The sequence below is a fragment of the Zootoca vivipara genome, chromosome 1, assembly GCF_965207765.1.
Source record: "Zootoca vivipara chromosome 1, rZooViv2.hap1.1, whole genome shotgun sequence".
In the NCBI taxonomy this organism is placed as follows: Eukaryota; Metazoa; Chordata; class Lepidosauria; order Squamata; family Lacertidae; genus Zootoca; species Zootoca vivipara.
Genome location: NC_142582.1, coordinates 62,583,492 through 62,605,349, shown reverse-complemented (window position 1 = coordinate 62,605,349; position 21,858 = coordinate 62,583,492). Strand labels below are relative to the sequence as shown.

Genomic DNA, 21,858 nt, shown 5'->3' with positions numbered 1-21,858 from the left:
AGATTCCTTCATTACAGGGGGCTGGACCTGATGATTCTCAGGAGTCCCTTCCAACTCTACAATTATAGGATTCGGCAGTGAGCTTCTGGCAGGGATGAGATGTGGACAAGGGGCTTCTTAGAGACAAAATTGACATGACACATGTAACTTGAAATTGGTTTTCTTTTTAAAGGCAGCTACATTTCTGTTTTCCCTACCTTGTATTCCAAACTAGGCCTCTTTTTTTAACAATAGAAATTCTGCTGAGGCTCTGGCAGAAATACATGTTGCTATCTAAAGAAAGAACATTCCATCTGCAGAGCCTTCAGAGATCCCCAGTGTGATTTCAATCAAAGGTGCGGAATGCTTTGATAGAGCTTTTAGGCTTTGATAACAGTTCCAACTGTTAATGCCTTGTCGTGGCGAAGGGGCTTGAATAACTGTCAATGCCTTGTCAATGCCTTGTGCCCTGTCAATGCCTTGTCGTGGCGAAGGGGCTTGAATAACTCAGAGAAGCTATGAGCTATGCCATGCAGGGCCACCCAAGATGGACAGGTCATAGTGGAGAGTTTTGACTAAACGTGATCCACCTGGAGAAGGAACTGGCAAGCCACTCCAGTATCCCTGCCAAGAAAACTCCATGGACAAAGACAACAGGCATATAAAAGTTATGACGCTGGAAGATGAGCCCCTCAGGTCGGAAGGCGTCCAACATGCTACTGAGGAAGAGCGGAGGACAAGTACAAGTAGATTCAGAGCTGATGAAGCGGCTGGACCAAAGCCGAAAGGACGCTCAGTTGCGGATATGCCTGGAAGCGAAAGGAAAGTCCGATGCTGTAAAGAAAAATATTGCATAGGAACCTGGAATGTAAGAACCATGAGTGGAGGTAAGCTGGATGTGGTCAAAAATGAGATGACAAGAATAAATATCGACATCCTGGGCATCAGTGAACTAAAATGGAAGGGAATGGGCGAATTCAGTTCGGGTGACTATCATATCTACTACTGTGGGCAAGAATCCTGTAGCAGAAATGGAGTGGCCCTCATAGTCAACAAAAGAGTGGCAAAAGCTGTAATGGGATGCAATCTCAAAAATGACAGAATGATCTCGATACGAATCCAAGGCAGACCTTTTAACATCACAGTAATCCAAGTTTATGCACCAACTACTGGTGCTGAAGAAAGTGAAATTGACCAATTCTATGAAGACCTACAACAACTTCTAGAAATGACACCAAAGAAGGATGTTCTTCTCATTACAGGGGATTGGAATGCTAAAGTAGGGAATCAAGAGATAAAAGGAACAACTGGCAAGTTTGGCCTTGGAGTTCAAAATGAAGCAGGGCAAAGGCTAATAGAGTTCTGTCAAGAGAACAAGCTGGTCATCACAAACACTCTCTTCCAACAACACAAGAGACGACTCTACACATGGATATCACCAAATGGGCAGCATCGAAATCAGATTGATTATATTCTCTGCAGCCAAAGATGGAGAAGCTCTATACAGTCAGCAAAAACAAGACCTGGAGCTGACTGTAACTCAGATCATCAGCTTCTTATAGCAAAATTCCAGCTTAAACTGAAGAAAGTAGGAAAAACCACTGGGCCAGTAAGATACAATCTGAATCAAATCCCTTATGAATACACAGTGGAAGTGAGGAACAGGTTTAAGGATTTAGATTTGGTGGACAGAGTGCCTGAAGAACTATGGATGGAGGCTCGTAACATCATACAGGAGGCAGCAACGAAAACCATCCCAAGGAAAAGGAAATGCAAGAAAGCAAAATGGCTGTCCAACGAGGCCTTACAAATAGCGGAGGAGAGGAGGCAAGCAAAATGCAAGGGAGATAGGGAAAGATACAGGAAACTGAATGCAGATTTCCAAAAAACAGCAAGGAGAGACAAGAGGGTCTTCTTAAATGAGCAATGCAAAGAAATAGAGGAAAACAATAGAATGGGGAAAACCAGAGATCTGTTCAAGAAAATTGGAGATATGAAAGGAACATTTCGTACAAAGATTACCATAATCAAGGACAAAAGTGGTAAGGACCTAACAGAAGCAGAAGACATCAAGAAGAGGTGGCAAGAATACACAGAGGAATTATACCAGAAAGATATGGAGGTCTCATACACCCCAGGTAGTGTGGTTGCTGACCTTGAGCCAGACATCTTGGAGAGTGAAGTCAAATGGGCCTTAGAAAGCATTGCTAATAACAAGGCCAGTGGAAGTGATGATATTCCAGCTGAACTATTTAAAATTTTAAAAGATGATGCTGTTAAGGTGCTACACCCAATATGCCAGCAAGTTTGGAAAACTCAGCAATGGCCAGAGGATTGGAAAAGATCAGTCTACATCCCAATTCCAAAGAAGGGCAGTGCCAAAGAATGCTCTAACTACCGCACAATTGCGCTCATTTCACACGCTAGCAAGGTTATGCTTAAAATTCTACAAGGCAGGCTTAGGCAGTATGTGGACCGAGAACTCCCAGAAGTGCAAGCTGGATTTCGAAAGGGCAGAGGAACCAGAGACCAAATAGCAAACATGCGCTGGATTATGGAGAAAGCTAGAGAGTTCCAGAAAAACGTCTACTTCTGCTTCATTGACTATGCAAAAGCCTTTGACTGTGTCGACCACAGCAAACTATGGCAAGTTCTTAAAGAAATGGGAGTGCCTGATCACCTCATCTGTCTCCTGAGAAATCTCTATGTGGGACAAGAAGCTACAGTTAGAACTGGATATGGAACAACTGATTGGTTCAAAATTGGGAAAGGAGTACGACAAGGTTGTATATTGTCTCCCTGCTTATTTAACTTATATGCAGAATTCATCATGCGAAAGGCTGGACTAGATGAATCCCAAGCCGGAATTAAGATTGCCGGAAGAAATATCAACAACCTCAGATATGCAGATGACACAACCTTGATGGCAGAAAGCGAGGAGGAATTAAAGAACCTTTTAATGAGGGTGAAAGAGGAGAGCGCAAAATATGGTCTGAAGCTCAACATCAAAAAAACCAAGATCATGGCCACTGGTCCCATCACCTCCTGGCAAATAGAAGGGGAAGAAATGGAGGCAGTGAGAGATTTTACTTTCTTGGGCTCCTTGATCACTGCAGATGGTGACAGCAGTCACGAAATTAAAAGACGCCTGCTTCTTGGGAGAAAAGCAATGACAAACCTAGACAGCATCTTAAAAAGCAGAGACATCACTTTGCCGACAAAGGTCCGTATAGTTAAAGCTATGGTTTTCCCAGTAGCGATGTATGGAAGTGAGAGCTGGACCATAAAGAAGGCTGATCGTCGAAGAATTGACGCTTTTGAATTATGGTGCTGGAGGAGACTCTTGAGAGTCCCATGGACTGCTAGAAGATCAAACCTATCCATTCTTAAGGAAATCAGCCCTGAGTGCTCCCTGGAAGGACAGATCGTGAAGCTGAGGCTCCAATACTTTGGCCACCTCATGAGAAGAGAAGAATCCTTGGAAAAGACCCTGATGTTGGGAAAGATTGAGGGCACTAGGAGAAGGGGACGACAGAGGACAAGATGGTTGGACAGTGTTCTCGAAACTACGAACATGAGTTTGACCAAACTGCGGGAGGCAGTGCAAGACAGGAGTGCCTGGCGTGCTATGGTCCATGGGGTCACGAAGAGTCGGACACGACTAAACGACTAAACAACAACAACAACAGTTCCAACATCAACAGTTACCCAACCATATCTACAGTACATTGCAGTGCATCAAGGGATCTGGTTTAAATTAGTTTATTTCCTGTCAGATAGAGTTACAGCACATCTTGTCATCAGCACACCATCTAAGGAATTCATTACTGTACTTTCCCTTCATTGTGGGGGATCTTCTTCCTCAAGATGTAGAAAAACAGAGGTATATTAACCAGCAGCTGTAAATAACCAAAGGATGAGACCCCAAATCGTCTGTATAGAAATCCTCCTATAGTTGGGCCTATTGTCCTTGTCAGTGGTTGAACTGATGAACTAATTCCCAGCATGGCACCTAGGGAAGAAAATGTAAAGAAAATTAATTCTGCAGATCAAAATTAATGTCAGCATCTACTGCAACACCAATGTATTAGACCCGTATGTCTTCAGCATTTCTGCAATCAGGGATTTCCTATGCCAGTCCTAAACATAGTAAAGTGGCAGACCATAAACCTGATTTCACACAATTCACACAACTCTGCAATTGAAATAAGCCTAAGGAACGAAGAGAAGTCCATTTCCAAACATGGAACTTGGTACCTCACCAGCATTACAAGGGATGGGTGGGATGAAGCACTAGTAAATCCCACTGGCCCAGTTTGCATGTCACATGAAGCTAAACCATGGCCAGGGGCACCAACTGCAGGATGCACAGAGGGTGCATGATGTCATGCATATGATGTCATGTGACACCACACCCCTTCAATGTGAGGGGCAAGTCAGCACCCCAACCATGGCTTAGCATAAATGTGTGAGTGTGCCAGTTCCCAAGGAGATTGTGACCATTTTGCTCCTCTCTGCATGTTTCATTGGCAGACTGTGCTGAGCTAAGCCATGGTTTGGCTAAACACGTCATCTGAGCTGTGGCTTGTGGTTTAGTTCACTCCGGGCTAACCATGCGCTGCAACCAAAGTCTGTTCTTGGTTTACAGCTTGCGGTTAATCTGGAGAGTGCAACACCACCAAATTGGGACAAGGCACTAAGTCAAACCAATGCTTAGGTCAGCAGTAAAATGAGGAGCGAAGTAGCCACTATCACCTTCCCAGGAGATCACGCTATGCCACAGTTTGGTTTAGCATGATGCGCAAAAGCAGGCCACCAGTATCAATAGGAAATGTAAGCATATGTTTAGTTAATTGCATGATGAAATTCCCTTTTCTACACAGCTGCTAAAGGAGCCCTGCCCTCTTTTTGGACCTGGTCACCCTACCATGGGTGCTAACAAGTGACCTTAGCTTGGAACTTTGCTGACCTATTCCCTAACACCCAAACAGCTTGTTCTGGATGCTGAAGTGAAGGGCGGAGTGGCTCCTGGCCCAAAGAGAAACCCAGAAGACTGTAGACTGATGGAGGCAGCTGGCATTGCAGCAGGGAGCAGAAAGGGTAGGGCAGGAGAAACAGCAACCCGAAAAGAGTCGACTCCATAGATGGCTGACACGCCAACAGAATCTGACCGAGTGGATGGCTGGAGAAGAGGCCGTTTGAGCCAGCATTGAGCTTCACCTAACTGGAGCACACTGCATGGTGATTGGCACAGGGTGGCCAGGTGATAAAAAAGGGCAAGGCTGCTGCACCTTGACTGGTTGTGCAGAAGAGGGGATTTTAGCATGTGTAGCCTACATGACAAGGTGCAGTTTGCATGGCAACCAAAGGTGCAGAAATTCTATCTTTTCCCCCACACTGGCCCATAGCTGTCAAGCTCTCCCTTTTTTTAAAGGGAAATTCCCTTATGCTGAATAGGCTTCCTTGTGAGAAAAGGGAAAACTTGACAGCTATGCACTGGCCACCCAAGGCATGCATGCTCCTCCTGAAAGAGGACCTTGATTTATGTTCCTTAAGGTGTCTAGCAATTCTCCTCACCGGAAAAACCTCAGTTTGTTTAACAAGAAAAGCCATGAATGAAATAATTGCAACTGGTGAAGAAGCTGTCAAAAAGATTGAGGTTGTTGTTGGTTTTTTTTTTAATATATATATATATATATATTTTAAAGCCACAAATAAAAACATTTCAACTGGCAATGTATGATTGTAAAGCAGGGAGGTGTCTTTAAATGAATCGATGGGTGGGTCAGGTAACGTGCAGTTCCACCCACAGCCAGAAATGGGTGTTGAAGCACTTTTAATAGCTGCGCTGCTTTGGGAGTTGCCCACACTGCATTAATTGCCAGAAACGGCCTTAATAAGAGCAGTCGAAAGACTTTGCAAAATTTTCTCCAGTGATGCATGCTGTCCCTAATGTCCCTCTTTGGGGTCCCCCCCCCCGCACCTCACAGCATTAGCAACTTATTTTCCTCAGCTGAAAGCATATGGTTTTCTGACTGGGAAATGCAAGCTGTAGTCTTAAACTCATGATTGCTACACGCTTCAGTACAGACCCAAAACATCCCTTGTTAAATATAGCACAGATGCTAGACATGTCTCTGCCGGTAACCCAGCCCTGATCTTCTACGTGCTCATATTATTCTAGTACACACATCTACTTGAATGGAAATACAAAACCACCACCCCTTATATGCAGCTCCCTCTCCCCCTCTCCTCTCTCTCTCATATTCTCTGGGCCCCAGTACCCTGTTCCCCATGCATTTTGCTCCTAGGCTATATTACCAGTATTTTGCTGCTCCCAAGCAGACCCTGGCAAATTCTTCTGAACTGTGACCTAATAATCTATGCAAATTAGGTTTGGGATTAGGCCACTGAGGGAGCATTCATATGTGACTGAGGCTACCCCTCTGGGCTCAGGAAGCAAGCAGAGCAGGCTCCATTTCCCTTATAACAGCTCTTTTGAGAAGATCTCTGAACCCGTGCCAGCTGCTGCCTTTTTTAAACCTTCCCTCTCAACTTCTTCATTTTAAAAGCATAGGATTGCTTCCAGGGTTGACGATATCCACAGCTTACGCTGATCTAGCAACCACAAACGCCACTTTAGTTGTGTTTTAACGACACAAAGAGCTGGTGTGGCGGATTCAAATCCCCACTCAGCCATGAGGCTCACTGGGCGATCTTGGGCCAGTCACTGCATCTTAGCCCAACAGGGTTGTTGTGAGAATAAGGTGGTGAGGGGGGCAGAGCATGGAACATGCCCATTTATAGGTGGGCTATAAATGCAATAGTAAACAAAGGAATAATAAACCAATCATGTGATTCACAGGAAGTGTTCTCAGAATAATCATGCAGAGTGCATGTGGCATAAGGCTGGAGACATTTCACATTGGCACCAACATGCCACATTGGATACAATGCTGTTGTATCCTTACAACAAACCTGTGAGGTTAGGATGGGCTGAGGGAGATGATTGGCTCAACACCGTCCAGTGAACTTTAGGAATAAGTGGGAATTTGAACTTGGCTCTTCCCAATCCGAGTCTGAACACAGGCTGTAAGTGACTTGAGAGGGCCTTTGCTTGCCATTGCACATACACATTCCTTTGACCCTGCTACAATCCGGGATCAAACAAGTCTGCCATGATTTTCATAGAATCATAGCATTGTAGAGTTGGAAGCGACCATGAGACTCATCTGGTCCAACTGCCTGCAATGCAGGAATCTTTTGTGGGGCTCAAACCCACGACCCTGAGGTTAAGAGTCTCACGCTTTACCAACTGAGCTATTGCAGAAGTCTGTGTAAAAACCTGGAAAACCTCCACTCCCCACCCCCCACCCCCCCGAGCTGAAAGTTAGGTGATTGGCAGGCCATGAGCAGTAATCCCATTTTCAAACCACCTTCAACTCTCTGGAAAAACAACAACACTATGGCTTGTCTTCTGCTTAGGTAAAGTGATTGTTCCAAGGAGACACTGTGAAGCACCAGGATACAGCTTGCATATCGCCATCATGGAATTCTTCAGAAGAGAGAAGAATTACAAGAACTCCCATTCACCACTTGCAGTGGCCCTCAAGCAAGTGCCTTGAGAGTGCATGGGTGCCACCGCCAGGCTCCATTTTTGCAGAGTGACAGTGCATGAGCATGGATGCCACTCTAGGTGGGGTTGCTGGAATCAGACATACTGCAGGGGTGGACACACAAATAGCCCTGTTATGGAGGCACCAGTTCACAAACATTGCACCTATACATGAGTGCTGCTAGGCTGTAAGCCAAGAGGTGGGTCCCAAGGCGCAGGTGCGATAGGAGGCCACATGACACCTAGGTCCTACCTCCAAGCAGAGAGACACTGCACAGGTCTTTCCCAAGGACATCAATCCCAGGAAGCCCTGCAAGATTCTGTCTCTTTCTTCTGCAACCGGCTCATTAAGTCAATATGGGTCACCAGCTTCCTTGCAGGCATCCTTGCAGCTTCCAGCCCTACTGATCCTAACTAGCCTTCACCGGCTTGGCAAATAAACAAATCCCACTGAAGGCTACCCTTTGTTCCCCCCCCCCCAAAAAAAATATTGCATGTGAGATGTGCAGAGACTTTGGAACTGGGCATTCTTCCTGCTGGGCTCTCTGGCAGAGCACAAGACACACATTTGGCAGTGCACAGCATTTTCAGACAAGTGAACCGGAATCAAGCACTGCATCCAGCTGGTTTCATCAAGAAAGAGGAAGGAGGAAATCTATCCGGCGCAGGAGCCGGTCTTACCAGTATCAGAAGCAGGGACGGACTTGGTCAGGATGATGTCTGAAATGACGGCTATAGTACCGAAGGAGAATATCATGGGGGGCACAATGAGGCAATAATGGAAAATGTTGGTCATCAGGGCCTGGGAGATGGGACAAAGCAGGAAAGCCTGTTAGAATGCCAGCTTTAGAATACAACAAAAACAGCAAGGTGTGTGGGGTGTGTGTGTGAATCAGTATCCAGCATGACATGGATAAAGAAAAAACATTGCAAGACCTGAATGTGACATGGCCCACAGAGCCCAAACTTGCCAATACACCAGTCTACACCAGTCATGTTTGTCTGACAAAAAGTGACCGGTTCTTAAAAAAAAAAAAGAGCTGAAAGTCAGTTGATCAAAGGATGGAACCTTATTGAATAAAAGACAGTCACTGGGTTCCTTCGATCTGAAACAGGCAGCTACTGACTTGAATCTGTAGTTTAGTAGCCTTTTTTTTGTTAAGTAGCTTATTGTTAGGTTTTAATAAAAGGAACCTACGCGTTCTGATTAGTGCCAGTGTCACAACCAGACTCAGCCAGTGTCTGGAGGCATTTGGATTTCAGAAAGGAGAGAGGCCACCTGACTTTTAAAAAACTACTTGTCACAAGTTCACTTAATGAGGCAGCAAAGAACTTCCTTTATCTCCCATTTTAAGCTGTGGCAAGTCATATGGTGATTTCCTACAGAGAAACCTTTGGCAGACACTGCAATGCAATTTGAAAGGAGAGAGGAACTTCCATCCGTATCTTTAAGTATTGGAGGGCAGTGGGAAAGTAGTGGTGTGCATGTGTGAACACAGAGCGAGTGGCCGGCTTCACTTTGGGCAGGGGCGGAGCAAGCGGGGGGCGGGGGGCAGTACGCCCCGGGCACCGCCTTGGAGGGGGTGTCGCTCGGGGCCGTGCCCCGCCCCGCGATCAGCGCCTCCAAAGCCACGCGCCTTGCTTCAGCTACAAACTCCAGGTAAAAAGCCCGCTCAGTGTGGCGGGTGCACCGCGCTGAGCAGGCTTTTTACCTGGAGTTATGTAGCTGGAGGCGCGCGGCTTTGGAGGCGCAGGGGGCGCCGATACACTGCCACACATGCGTCGTTACATAGTGATGCATGCGTCGTTCCGTAGCGACACCGCGCCCACCCGGGTGCATGGCAATTTGCCGCTCTGGATGTCGCGGCGCCTCGCTACGCCCCTGACATTGGGTACTCTCTCTCATGGATGCAGGCTGCAGATGTCAGCAGGAATGACCACCTACTCAGCAATGGTATCTTTGCAAAGCAATGGTATCCTGCAACACCCACCTGCCAGCTCCCCCCATCACCTCCCCGTGCTTAAAGATACTGGCATGAAGTTCTCTCCCTTCTCAATCACCACTTAGTGGCTGCTAAAGGTTTCATCTAGTGAACCACCTCAAGAGCTATGGCTGTTTTAAAGATTCTTCTATGATGTGATGTGCAGCTGCAGTGCAATTTCCCCAAATGGTATACACATCACACACAAAAACACCCTCCAAAAGCGGGTTCCCAAGGCTTCAATTGGTTTTTAAACAATGTTGTGGGGAAGAAATATGCCAGCCATGTGTGACATCTAGCTCAGCCTTCGCAGGGGCGATTTAAACAGCAGAGAGAGCTGTAATGTGGTCTCATTCAAGTGCTCATTACTAACCCAAGACTGCCTGCACAATATTTACCAGCAATATATTAGCACAGATAATTAAAGTCAAACCGTGCTTGTCAAAACAAACGAGCAGCAGCGCATTACAGAGTGCAGAACTGGTGTGTGTGTGCGACCTGTCTGGCCTGCTCACTTGCTAATGAATCAATTGAACTTTTGTCAGCCGGAATGTCTCCCAAGCATAAATGCAAATTAGTGTGCCTAAGAAGTGAATGTAATTATTTTCTTATCGTGCAGCTGCTCAAAGATCCTTCCAGATCTTTATCACCAAAACAAAAGCACTGAAGACATGCTTAGGCAGAGACTCTGAATTTGGGAATGCACTTATAACCCACTTCCAGAACTCCAGGGACCATCACTCTGTATACTTTGCCTTCCAAAGGTCTCAAGTTCAACCCCTGGTTATTGAAGCTTATTGGATAGACCTCCAATCTGGGTTGAAGCTGATTGGATAGACCTCTTATTCCTGAGACAATGGGGAGCTGCTCTGCTCAGGAGATCCATCACTGGACTAGAACAGGCTTCCTTAACCTTGGCCCTCCAGATGTTTTTGGCCTACAACTCCCATGATCCCTAGCTAGCAGGACCAGTGGTCAGGAATGATGGGAATTGTAGTCTCAAAACATCTGGAGGGCCGAGGTTGAGGATGCCTGGGCTAGAAGGACAAATTGCCTGACCATACATTTAAAGCACTCCCCTAAAGAATCCTGGGAAATAAGATGCTGTGGATTATAACTCTTGTGAAGAGTAAACTACAGTTCCCAGGATTCTTTCAGGTGTGAGTATCCTTTACATGTGCTTTAAATGTATGGTGTGATAGCCAATTGACCTACCTTATTGGTGGTGTGTTTGCTAGGGTCTGCCCAGCAGGGTCTTTTCAGAGGTGGCTCCCTGGTTGTGGAATGTCCTCCCTAGTGAAGTGTGCCTGTCTCCATATTTATTAAGTTTCAGGAGGATTTTTGAAAACATTCCTGTTTATCCAGGCAATTGGTGGCTGAAGAATACTGTCCCTGGCAACCCCAAGATAATTGGGTGGAACTGCTTTTAGAATATTTTTTAACTGTAATTGTTTTTAGAATCTTTTCTTTCAGTTTGTGCATCTGTGTGCTGCCCTGGGGTCCTTGGGGAGGAAGGGCAGGATATAAGTTTGATAAATAAAATCAATAAGTAATAAGGCGGCTTCTTACATTCTTTGTTTAGTAGTCAACTTTCGATCTCTCAGGGAGTCTGGAAAGATATAGGTGTGTTTGCCCACACCCAGCTTTTCAAGTAGCTTTGGGAACAACCCTTTAAATCTATATCTCCTTTCAAAGTGTAGGTGGGTTGGTAGGAGTTTTTACTGTTAGACGCCTTATGTGCACACACTACCTGCCTTTTTACTTTTTAATATCCAGTGGGGGAGAGGGGGAGAAGCCCTCAAATATTGCTGTCACTTCCTGCAGATATTTTGACAAGGTATTGACCATGAATGGGTGGCCACAACAACTTAGAACCATAGCCTTGAGAAAGTGAAGAAAGGACACAGGTGAAAGATGTGGTGTCAAAGGCTAGGGAGGACCCTCAAATGATGGCTCTCAAAGCTCGGGGTTCAAGCTTCGCCTGCCCACCTGACCTGATCTGCCGCTGCATCTACCATTTGCCTGTGGCAAGAAGACTTTGTAAATCAATAGGAATTCTTTTGTAAGCGAAACAAAAACTGCTTCCTGCCTTCTTCATTGCAATTGCCCTTGAGATCTTGATATGGGGGGGAAATTGCAACAAGTCCCAAACTGCTTCAAACAAGATTGCTGGGTGACACCTGAGGACAAAAGGCATGCATAGTGTATCACAGGGGTGTCAAACTCAAATTCATCGGGGGCCACATCAGCAGTTTGGTCACCCTCAAAGGGCCGGTTGTATCTGTAGGACTATGTGTCCACTCTTTATTATCATAAATTATTGTCACTGCATTCAATTATTACTGTTTTTGTAATAATGTAAGTAATAACTAGCTCTGAAAGCAGAAACATAGTCAGAATAATGGCAAGTAGATATTTAAATGTACAATTATTGTACAATTTATTGAAAAATGATTTTTGGTAACTGCACTGGGTGGTGGAGGCTCGCTAGGGTTTCATGCAGGACCTTTGCAGAGCTACTAGTACCTGGAGATGCTGGGGTCCTTCTGCATGCAGGACAGATGTTCTGCCAGTGAGCCACCACCCTTCACCAAAGGGACTGGCTGAGGTTGACTCACTGGAGCTGCTCTCCTGGTTCCAGGGTTTAAGGGCCAGAAGTATGAAGCAGCATCCTATGTTTCTGAGGAGAGGGAGAGGGAGGGGAGGGGAGGGGAGGGGAGGGAGGAAGGAAGGAAGGAAGAAAAGAGGGAGTGGGAGGGAGAGAGGAAGGAAGGAAATAGGGGAGAGAAAGAAGAGTAGGAAATAAGGAAGGGAATAAAAAAGGAAAGAAAAAGAAAGAGGGAGAGAAGACGGAAAGGGAGAAAGAAGGAAGGAAGTAGAGGGAAAGAAAGAATAAGAATGAGGGAGAGGAAGAAAGATGGGAAGGACGGAAGGAAGAAAGGAAGGAAGGAAGGAAGGAAGGAAGGAAGAAAAGAGGGAGCAGGAGGGAGAGAGGAAGGAAAGAGGTGAGAGAAAGAAGAGTAGGAAAGAAGGAATAAAGAAGGAAAGAAAAAGAAAGAGGGAGAGAAGACAGAGATAAAGAAGGAAGGAAGGAGAGGGAAAGAAAGAATAAGAACGAGAGAGAGAGGAAAAAAGAAAGGGAAGGGGGGGGGGTCGACGCCTTGATTCAGCGCCAGAAAAGAGCACGAAGGGACCCAGGGGCAAAAAGGATTTCCCGTGCAGCGTGAGGCAGCGGGGGTCTGTTTTAGGAGAAGTGCGTAAAGCCTCAGAGTTGCACGTTCGTGAGGCTGAGCCGCTGCTGAGCTCACGTTCATGAGGCTGAGCCACGGCAGGAGGAGGAGGAGGTGAGGCAAGAGGAGGAGGAGGAGGCGGCTACCCTGGTTGGTGCCCGGCAGCGCCGTGCAGAGAGTCCCGAGCCTCTGGGACGCAGCTGTGCTCTGTAGCACTTTGAATCCTCCTCCTCCTCCACACGGCACTGCTGGGTGCTTTGTCTGTGCTTCAGCAGCAGCAGCAGCAGCAGCAGCAGCAGCAGCAGCAGCAGCAGCAGCAGCAGCCGTTTCCAGGCGCCGAGCCATGGTAGGAGGAGGAGGATTCAAAGTGCTACAGAGCACTGCTGCGTCGCAGAGGCTCGGGACCCTCCGTGCGGCGTTGCCGGGCGCTGACCCGGCAAGCTGCCTCCTCCTTCTCCTGCTGCTGTGGCTCGGGGCGCTCCACGCAGTGCTGCTCCGGCCGCCTTTCTATCCCCCCCAGCCCCAGCTGTTTGTCGGCGCTTTGTCGGCACGGCGCTTCAGCAGCAAGGTCCCACTGCTGGGTCCCACTGGCTGGGGCGCTCGGCAGGCCACATGACGAGGTCTGGCGGGCCGGATTTGGCCCCCGGGCCTTGTGTTTGACACCCGTGGTGTATCATATCTGAACAGCGCATGGTGGCTCCCCCCCCCCTTAACATCTTGACACGGCAGCGAAAATGTTGCTCAGGAGAAATTGATTCTGACTGCAAATATTTTAAAGAGATAAGCAGCACATGAACTTTAAGTATGATGCTTGAGGCTTGCATTTCATAACAAACGTTATACCGTCTCCCTAAACAGATCTGAGGGGGACATTCATTAATGATATTTAGGTGCAAGATTAAAACTCAAGTCTTTTATATGATTCTTTTGCTCTTTTTATTGGTTTTTATTGCTGCTTTATTGACTATTGCTGAAGCCTTTTGGAAGGCTTAATAAAAAGTATTAATGAGAAAAAACAATTATTGATGGTGAAATTGAAAATTATCATTGGGCTGTCCGTATAGTTGGCCAAATATTTGTCCATCTAGGCAAGCACTGTCTACTCTGACTGGCAGGGTCTCTCCAGGGTCTCAGTCAGAAGTCTTTCCTATTATCTGAAACTCATTCTTTTTACAGGAGGTGCCAGGGGTTGAACATGAGACGTTCTGCATGAACTATGTGACTGAGCTATAATGAGTACTTTCCCCAAACCATAGTTTCTTCCTAAGGAAACCATTGGATATGGGGTGGTTTGGAAGGCAATGAGGCTGAACTCTGGCTGATCATTACTGCTCTCCATTTCCCATTATTTTTTCCATTTGCTACCCTAAACCTTTGCTGGGATTCTTTTCAGTGCAGCTGACCTCTCTGTTAATTTCAACTCTACATATTTTGGAGGCCACTGAAAGGAAGTGATTAGTTTGGGTGGGGCTGGGGGTTGTAACTGGAGATCTTTGTTAAATGTCCTCCTCATAAAAGAGCTGCAGAGCTCATAACATTGTTTTTATGTCAGCAGATCTATAAACTGCACACTTAGTTCAGACAGGGATATTCCTGAAGCTCAGGCCAAGTTGCGTCAAGATCGTGTTTTCCTCATGAAGAAACCCAGCACATAAACCGCCCCCAGAGATGGGATATTTTCTTGGCAGCTCCTCGATTGTAAAGCTTTTTCGCCTTGCAAACAGCACTGCAGCTGTACTTTCCTATCAATAGTTGTCGCGGGGAGGTATTTCTGGGCCCTTTAAGGCCTCTGTGGCAGTGGGGTGTCCAAGAGCCTTGTGGAAAAAATGATTGTAATCTCTGAACCAAGTTGATAGCAGAGATCCTAGGTCAGGGGTCCCCAAACTAAGGCCCGGGGACCGGATGTGGCCCAATTGCATTCTAAATCCGGCCCGCGGACAGTCTGGGAATCAGCATGTTTTTACATGAGTAGAATGTGTCCTTTTATTTAAAATGCATCTCTGCGTTATCTGTGGGGCATAGGAATTCATTCATATTTTTCCCCCAAAATATAGTCTGGCCCCCCACAAGGTCTGAGGGACAGTGGACCGGCCCCCTGCTGAAAAAGTTTGCTGACCCCTGTCCTAGGTGCTGCAGGCAGAAACCAGTTTGGGCTCAGTTTGGGCGCTCCACCATAGAGGTAACATGCTGTGATTAGCATGACCAGTTGAAAATGAAGAGAGAGGTCCTGCCCCTTTAAAAGTTGCATAGAAAATGGCATTTCAGCAGGTATCACTTGCATGGCAACTGTTAAAAGCGCAGGAGCCCCCTCCTCTTTTGCATCCCAACTCTCTTTCCAAGTTGTGCAGCATCCAAATAGACTGCTGCAATAGCCAAATCAGCTAAGCTTCAAGGGTTAACATCTACTGCCTATCTGCAGTCATGGAACCAAAGAAAGCATGTGCCTGTTTCCCAGGTGGCTACCCATCCAGTCACTGACCAGAGCCTCATGAGTTTTCAAACACATGGCTAGTGGTAATATTCAAACCATGATTTGAAGCAGAGTTTGCAACCTTAGTTGCCAGGGTAACTGGTAATTTAGGTTTGATGAGGCCCTAAGCTACTGAAGGTAATGGGGCCCTTTATATGTCCAGCTGTCCTTCGTCAACAACAAATTGTCGCTGTTTTCTGTGTTGAATATATGCTATATGGTAATTTATGGACCTAATGGGTATCTGAAGCCATTTGCACATAACAAAATACGTATTTTATCAAAGTAATTGTTGAACTGAAATACAATTAAGGAGAAGTATATTAATAGTTAAATACAATTGAGAAGAAGTATATTCATAGTGAAATAATTATTAAGCTCTAACTGTATGTAGACTTTATTTTATTTGTTTTTTTTATCTTATATTTTGGAAATGTACATCCAGGTTTTTTTTTCCTTTAATTTTTTTTGCGGTCCCCCAAGAGAGTGGAGCCCTAAGCTATAGCTTGTTTAGCTTATACGTATGTAAATCCGGCACTGAGGGTAACCATAATTTTCTGCCACTATTGCACCTGGAAATGAAGTAGGAATCTGAAAGGGGAGCTCTCGAGTCTGCAGTACATTCCCATCTTCCAAATGATGGTATGGAGGATCAACCACATTGAATTAAAATAGTGTGGTTAGATGTATTTTTTGTCCTTCTGGACAACGTAATGCAAACAGTAGACGTTTGATGACACTTAAAAAAAAACCTAAATATTGTTGGCTTTTATATTTTCTCCCAACCCAGGACATTCTGGAAAGATTTGGGAAACTCCATTCCAAGCAAAGCATCCTTTAACTTGCAAACATTAAAAAAAATTCCAGGAGGAAGTAATGGCTTAAATAATTGCCCCTTGTTTGTCCTAGTTGGACCACGATAGGATGCAGACTGTTGATCTGGAAGCCTGGTAGAAATTTTGGTCATAACACAAACACCCGTGGGAGAAATTTGAAAAATTGTGTGAATGGACCACCACTAATATAACACAACAGACAAAACTCCCGGATTATGTCAAACATAATACTTTTCACATGTTCACTCGCACAGCACCAAGTGTAGAGTATTCAAAAGCACAGACTAATCAGGTAACATATGCACGTCTGGTACCTTACCATAGCAACACCCACTCCGCAGAAGACAAGGACGCACAACATGATCAGAGTCCACTCTGAATAACGACTTGTCAGTCTCCCAATTACTAGGCCCTGGACAACCTAGGGAGAGAGAGGGCAGAGACATAGACAATGTCAAGTTCTCAGATGCTTCTAGCCCAGAGTGAATGTTTATTTCTGCACACAAGTACAGAAGGCCCCGAAACTCAGCGTTGTATCTGTGAGTGTCATCTGTGAGAGCAGGTTGCTGGACTAGCTGGGTCATTGGCTTGATCTTCTTAAGTTCATGCGCATGTCTGTGTGCACATGGAACAACTCTACGCTGCAGATCAATGTGTATGGCCCTGAACACTGTCTGGACAGAGACCACCCGGGATCACTTTGAAGGAAGGGCAAGCTGCAAACGGAGGAAAAGAGGAAATGAGACAGTGCAACCTAATCCTGAAAATAGTTCTTAAATGCACAGATCTCCTGGGAGGTTCTCCCTCTAGGTGTGCCATTTCACTATATGAGTAATTATAGGGTTTGGGGTTTAATTATATTTCCCCCACCCTGCCCTAAGGGATGGTTCCCAAGATCCCTAGACATACTTTCTAATAAACTCAGTTCCACATTGACACTATGCCAATTCAGAGGGGAGAAGTTCTTGTTAATCAAGCCTTGTAGCTGGGGCCATGGGAAGCTTTCTGGTTTGTGTGGCCCCTTGAGCTTTATTGCACTTGGTGCATGGACCTGAGTTGCATGAGTGTTACAGGTCGCTGGAAATCTTTAGTAAGTTCACTTGTGACTGGTGGGAGACGCAGCTCCCATCTTGTCTGCCTACATCCTTCCATGTGTATTCATATTTTTGTCAAATTTCATTAGTTTCCATTAGTTTTGAAATGAAAAATAAATCCTTGCAGGTTGTGCACTCATCTACTACGAAACATCCAGGCTTATCCAATTATCCTCTTTTAAAACAATCACCACCACAGCAAAACCCAGGAACTAGCAAACTACAGCAGCCTAGCCTTGAATGCCTCGATATTGAATACTTCTTTGTTGTTGGAAGTGTAACAGCAGGGATCATTCAGTTTGTAATGGAAAGGGTTAATTTTAGTTCCAGTGTTAGTCACCTACCCAAGGGAGGTGGTGATGGTGTTGCTAAAGCAACCATTTAGAATGGTATGATCTTCACTGAGGTAACGTGCCCTGATTGGCTGCGGAGTTCTGAGGGAGAATTTCTCAGTGGTGTCCAAACTTTTTTCAAAGAGGGCCAGATTTGATGAAGTGAAGGGCCAACCAAAGTTGTTAACCTTTTTAAAGGATTGAAGTTGTTGTGCTTTTATAATGATTTTACCCCAAAGTTGTTGAGCTTTTTTTAGAATTGAAGTTGTTGAGGTTACTTTCCCAGGAAATAAACTGCCACAGGGGCCAGTTTAAACTGACCAGCAGGCCGAATTAGGCCCCCGATGCGGACTTTAGACATGCCTGCTTTAGATGGATACTTAACTCTGTTCTTATCAAGGCTTAACTTAAAAGACAAAACCTTTATGAATAAAAATTATATTTTTTAAAAATAACCTAAAAGACAAAACCTCCCTGTTCTTTTCTCCTCAAATTATATATTGTTTTTGTTCAGTTTGTTCAGTAAAATGTCATCAGGATTTGTTTTCTCTCTAGCTTCCATCTGTGGCTACCTTTATACATATATGTGTCTATAAATTGTTAGTGGGCTGTGCATTCACTGGCTGACCAAGGTGGGGGTGGGGGGGAGCAGCCCGCCCCGGGTGCGCCGCGCATGCCCCAAGATGTGCACAGCCCCGAAGTGTGCCACGCCCCCAGATGTAAGCTGCTTCCGGTGCCGGAGCAGGTAGCTCCGCCACTGTGCACATTCTTCCTTCTCCCGAAAAAGGATGCTGGTAAACAAAAGGAAGAACAGGAACAACAACAAAAGAAATGCTCAGTGATGTTCTGTACAGTCATACCTCGGTTTAAGTACGCCTCGGTTTGAGTATTTTCAGTTTAAGTACTCCACAGACCTGTCTGGAACGGATTAATCCACTTTCCATTACTTTCAATGGGAAAGTTCGCTTCAGGTTAAGTACGCTTCAGATTAAGTACAGACTTCCAGAACCAATTGTGTTTGTAAACCGAGGTACCACTGTAATTGTATCAGAGTTGTATCATAATGACAGGCAAAAATGACAGGGCAGTTATTCACCTGTAGCAAACCAATTCCCCTCCTTCACCAATCGTAAACTCAACAAGATACCGCCCTGCACTGAAAAGGAGGGTTGCAGGAGTATCAGTAATAAGGGCTCACGTACAGCTGAAAGGTCATTTTAAATGACTGAGCAGGAAAGGACTATCTATCCCCAAGAACAATTCAAACTGCCCGAGGCTGTGCCCCTATGCAAGGAAGAGGAGGAAAGCACACCAAACGGTCAGGTCATGAACTGAAAATTTTCCTACGCAGAGGTAATCTGCTCAATACAATTGCAGAAACAGGAACTGTTGTTCAAACAACATTCTTTGTCCAACAAAGATATTATCTACAAGACCAATAAATAAATATATATATATATATATATTAGGAAACAGCCCAGGAGCTCTGCTCTGGACAAATGGCTAGCAAATAAGGAAAATGGAGCCCTTGGTCAAGGACACCATTTCCTAATTATTGCCCAGTCAGGGTGGCTATGGATATGAGTGGATCAGCTTCAGGCAATGTGACAGGGGAGAAGAGGCTGTGAAGCAGATATGAGAGCACAGATGACGAAGGCCTGTCCTTTTTTTTTTTAATAGTTCTGACCTCAGATCAGAACTGAAGCTCCTGATAAGAGTTAGCTGTGGCAGGGGGGTGCCTTATGGCAGGCACAGAGTTCAGAGTACATACATGTCCAGAGTACATACATGGGTATGTAAAATGAGAGTCATCGTAGTGATCCATAGTTAAAAGTAAAGGTAAAGGTAAAGGTACCCCTGACTGTTAGGTCCAGCCGCAGATGACTCTGGGTTGCGGCGCTCATCTCACTTTACTGGCCGAGGGAGCCGGCGTACAGCTTCCGGGTCATGTGGCCAGCATGACTAAGCCGCTTCTGGTGAACCAGAGCAGCGCACGGAAACGCCGTTTACCTTCCTGCTGGAGCAGTATCTATTTATCTACTTGCACTTTGATGTGCTTTCGAACTGCTAGGTTGGCAGGAGCTGGGACCGAGCAACGGGAGCTCATCCCGTCATGGGGATTCGAACCGTTGACCTTCTGATCAGCAAGCCCTAGGCTCTGTGGTTTAATTCCCAGCACCACCCGCGTCCCTATAGTTAAAAGTAGAAGTCGGCAAATGTGTCCTCTTTTGTGCTCCTTAAAATATGGCAATCCTATGTGACCTAACTTATTCCAGAGAAGAATCAAGGTTTCCATTGCTGCATTTCACTTAATTGCATCATAGTTCTGATGCATATGTGTGACACATTATAATGGGGGTGGGGGTGGGGGGAGGATGACCTATTAATGTGTCAGTGCTGAAGTGTCAGTACCACACATGCCTGCCTTTATGACTGTAACAATGCTCATGGTAATAGGAAAGTGGGGAAATTCCAAGAATAAAGCTGCCACCTTTTATTTGGGCAGGGTCCTTGTGCCTTTAACAACTTGCCTGACAGGCAAGAGATTCAGCAGGTGAAGACATTTAAAGGTCCATATAAGCGTATAGCCTACTTTGCTACCACATGGTCCTAAAAGTGGTTTACAAAACTGTAAAATAAATCATAAATACACCCAAACCGAACACGTAAAATTCAGTTCCCCATCGCTGTATCTCATACGGCAATATGCTTGATCCACTGAATTCTGCTTGGTACGCCTCTGTTAAAGCCATAGAATCCTTGCCAAATCTAGGTAGCAACACGTCTACCACCAACCATGAACAGTCACATTCTCCTCTTCAGGAAGACAAATGGTGAACTTCCTCGCCCTCCTGTCTAGCCTGTGAAAAGGAACTCATTAATCGAAAGGATTGAGCAAACTCCCATTTTCACAACAGCTCAAAGGGAACTGGGTGTTGAACTCTTAAACAGATTACAGGTTCTTGTTCACATCGCTTGGCAGTAGCTGGGAAAAGGAAGGGAAAGAGGTGAGAGTGTTACAGAGGACTGCAGAATAATTGCCATGTTAACACCCAAGCTTTGGCCTTTGGCCATTTCAGCTTTAATTCTATGGCATTACATAGGGTGATACAGAATAATGGCAGTTCAGAATCAGGCTGGGCACGTTCTCATGCAACCCCAGGCTTCAAGCCATCATTAGCACAACATTACAAGTAATTTGCGGCTCCTTTCCATAGAGGGTGGATGTGCAGCATCACAGCTTCATGCTATAATCAAACACTTCCTTAAAAGTGAATCGTCACTAGAATTGTGCACGTTTCCACACCACAAGGAGAGACCTCAAAGCGCTGCTGTGAAGGCCAGCTCCCACTGGAATGAATGGACAAGTCACATGAATCATCATACCTGCTCATCCGCCAGGTATTGCATGAAGCGGCGGAGGTTACACCAGGCTCCAGGTGTTTTATGAGCTCATTGTCACTGACTCAGCAGTGGTACATTTCACAGACAGAGGATTAGATTTTCTGTGTTACCCAGACTTTCCTCTATGATCTGTACAAGGAAGACAACAGTGGAGTCTTTTCAGACTTCAGTGAACCTATCTTTGGGTTAAATGCAGTACATTTCTGAGCACAATTCAAAGTGCTGGTGCTGACCTTTAAAGCCCTAAATGCCCTCGGCCCAGTATACCTGAAGGAGCATCTCCAGCCCCATCGTTCAGCCCGGACACGGAGGTCCAGCTCCGAGGGCCTTCTGGTGGTTTCCTCACTGCGAGTAGTGAGGCTACAGGGAACCAGGCAAAGGGCCTTCTCGGTGGTGGCACCCACTCTGTGGAATGCCCTCCCATCAGGTGTCAAGGAAAAAACAACTATCTGACTTTTAGAAGACATGTGAAGGCAGCCCTGTTTAGGGAAGTTTTTAATGACTGATGTTTTAATGTATTTTAATATTTTGTTGGAAGCCGCCGAGCATGGCTGGGGTATAAATTATATTATTATTATTATTATTATTATTATTATTATTATTATTATTATTATTATTCCCTGAGCCGTAGCCCGTAGCTCAATGGTGTAACATCTGCTTTACATCCAGAAGGTCCATGCTACAACCCCCAGTAACACTAGACTGCAAACATCTCCTGTCTGAAACCCTGGAGAGCTGCTGCCAGCAAGTTTAGACAGTGCTGAGCTAGATGGACCAATGGCCTGATTCAGTAATAAGGCAGCTTCAGATGTTTCTATGGAAGGCAAGCTCACCCAATGGATCATTCCCTTCCTCTCCAGTCCCCCTTTACCCTTTGAAAAGTATCTCCGGAGGATCATAGAAATATAGAATTGG

The 21,858-nt window shown here is 45.5% G+C and overlaps 1 protein-coding gene across 4 annotated transcripts in view; it reads right to left on the bottom strand.

Moving 5' to 3' along the window:
* Positions 1–3,725: 3,725 nt before the first annotated feature.
* SLC67A1 (solute carrier family 67 member 1) overlaps positions 3,726–21,858 on the bottom strand; it is a 101,848-nt gene continuing 83,715 nt past the window's right edge. For all 4 annotated transcript variants that reach the window (XM_088666429.1, XM_060276191.2, XM_088666425.1 and 1 more), the window contains exons 9-11: positions 16,432–16,533; positions 8,276–8,396; positions 3,726–3,991 (exon numbers count right to left, since the gene is read on the bottom strand). In XM_088666429.1, coding sequence (XP_088522555.1) covers positions 3,804–3,991; positions 8,276–8,396; positions 16,432–16,533 — 411 coding nt within the window. In that variant the 3' untranslated portion in view covers positions 3,726–3,803. The remainder of the gene's footprint in view (positions 3,992–8,275; positions 8,397–16,431; positions 16,534–21,858) is intronic.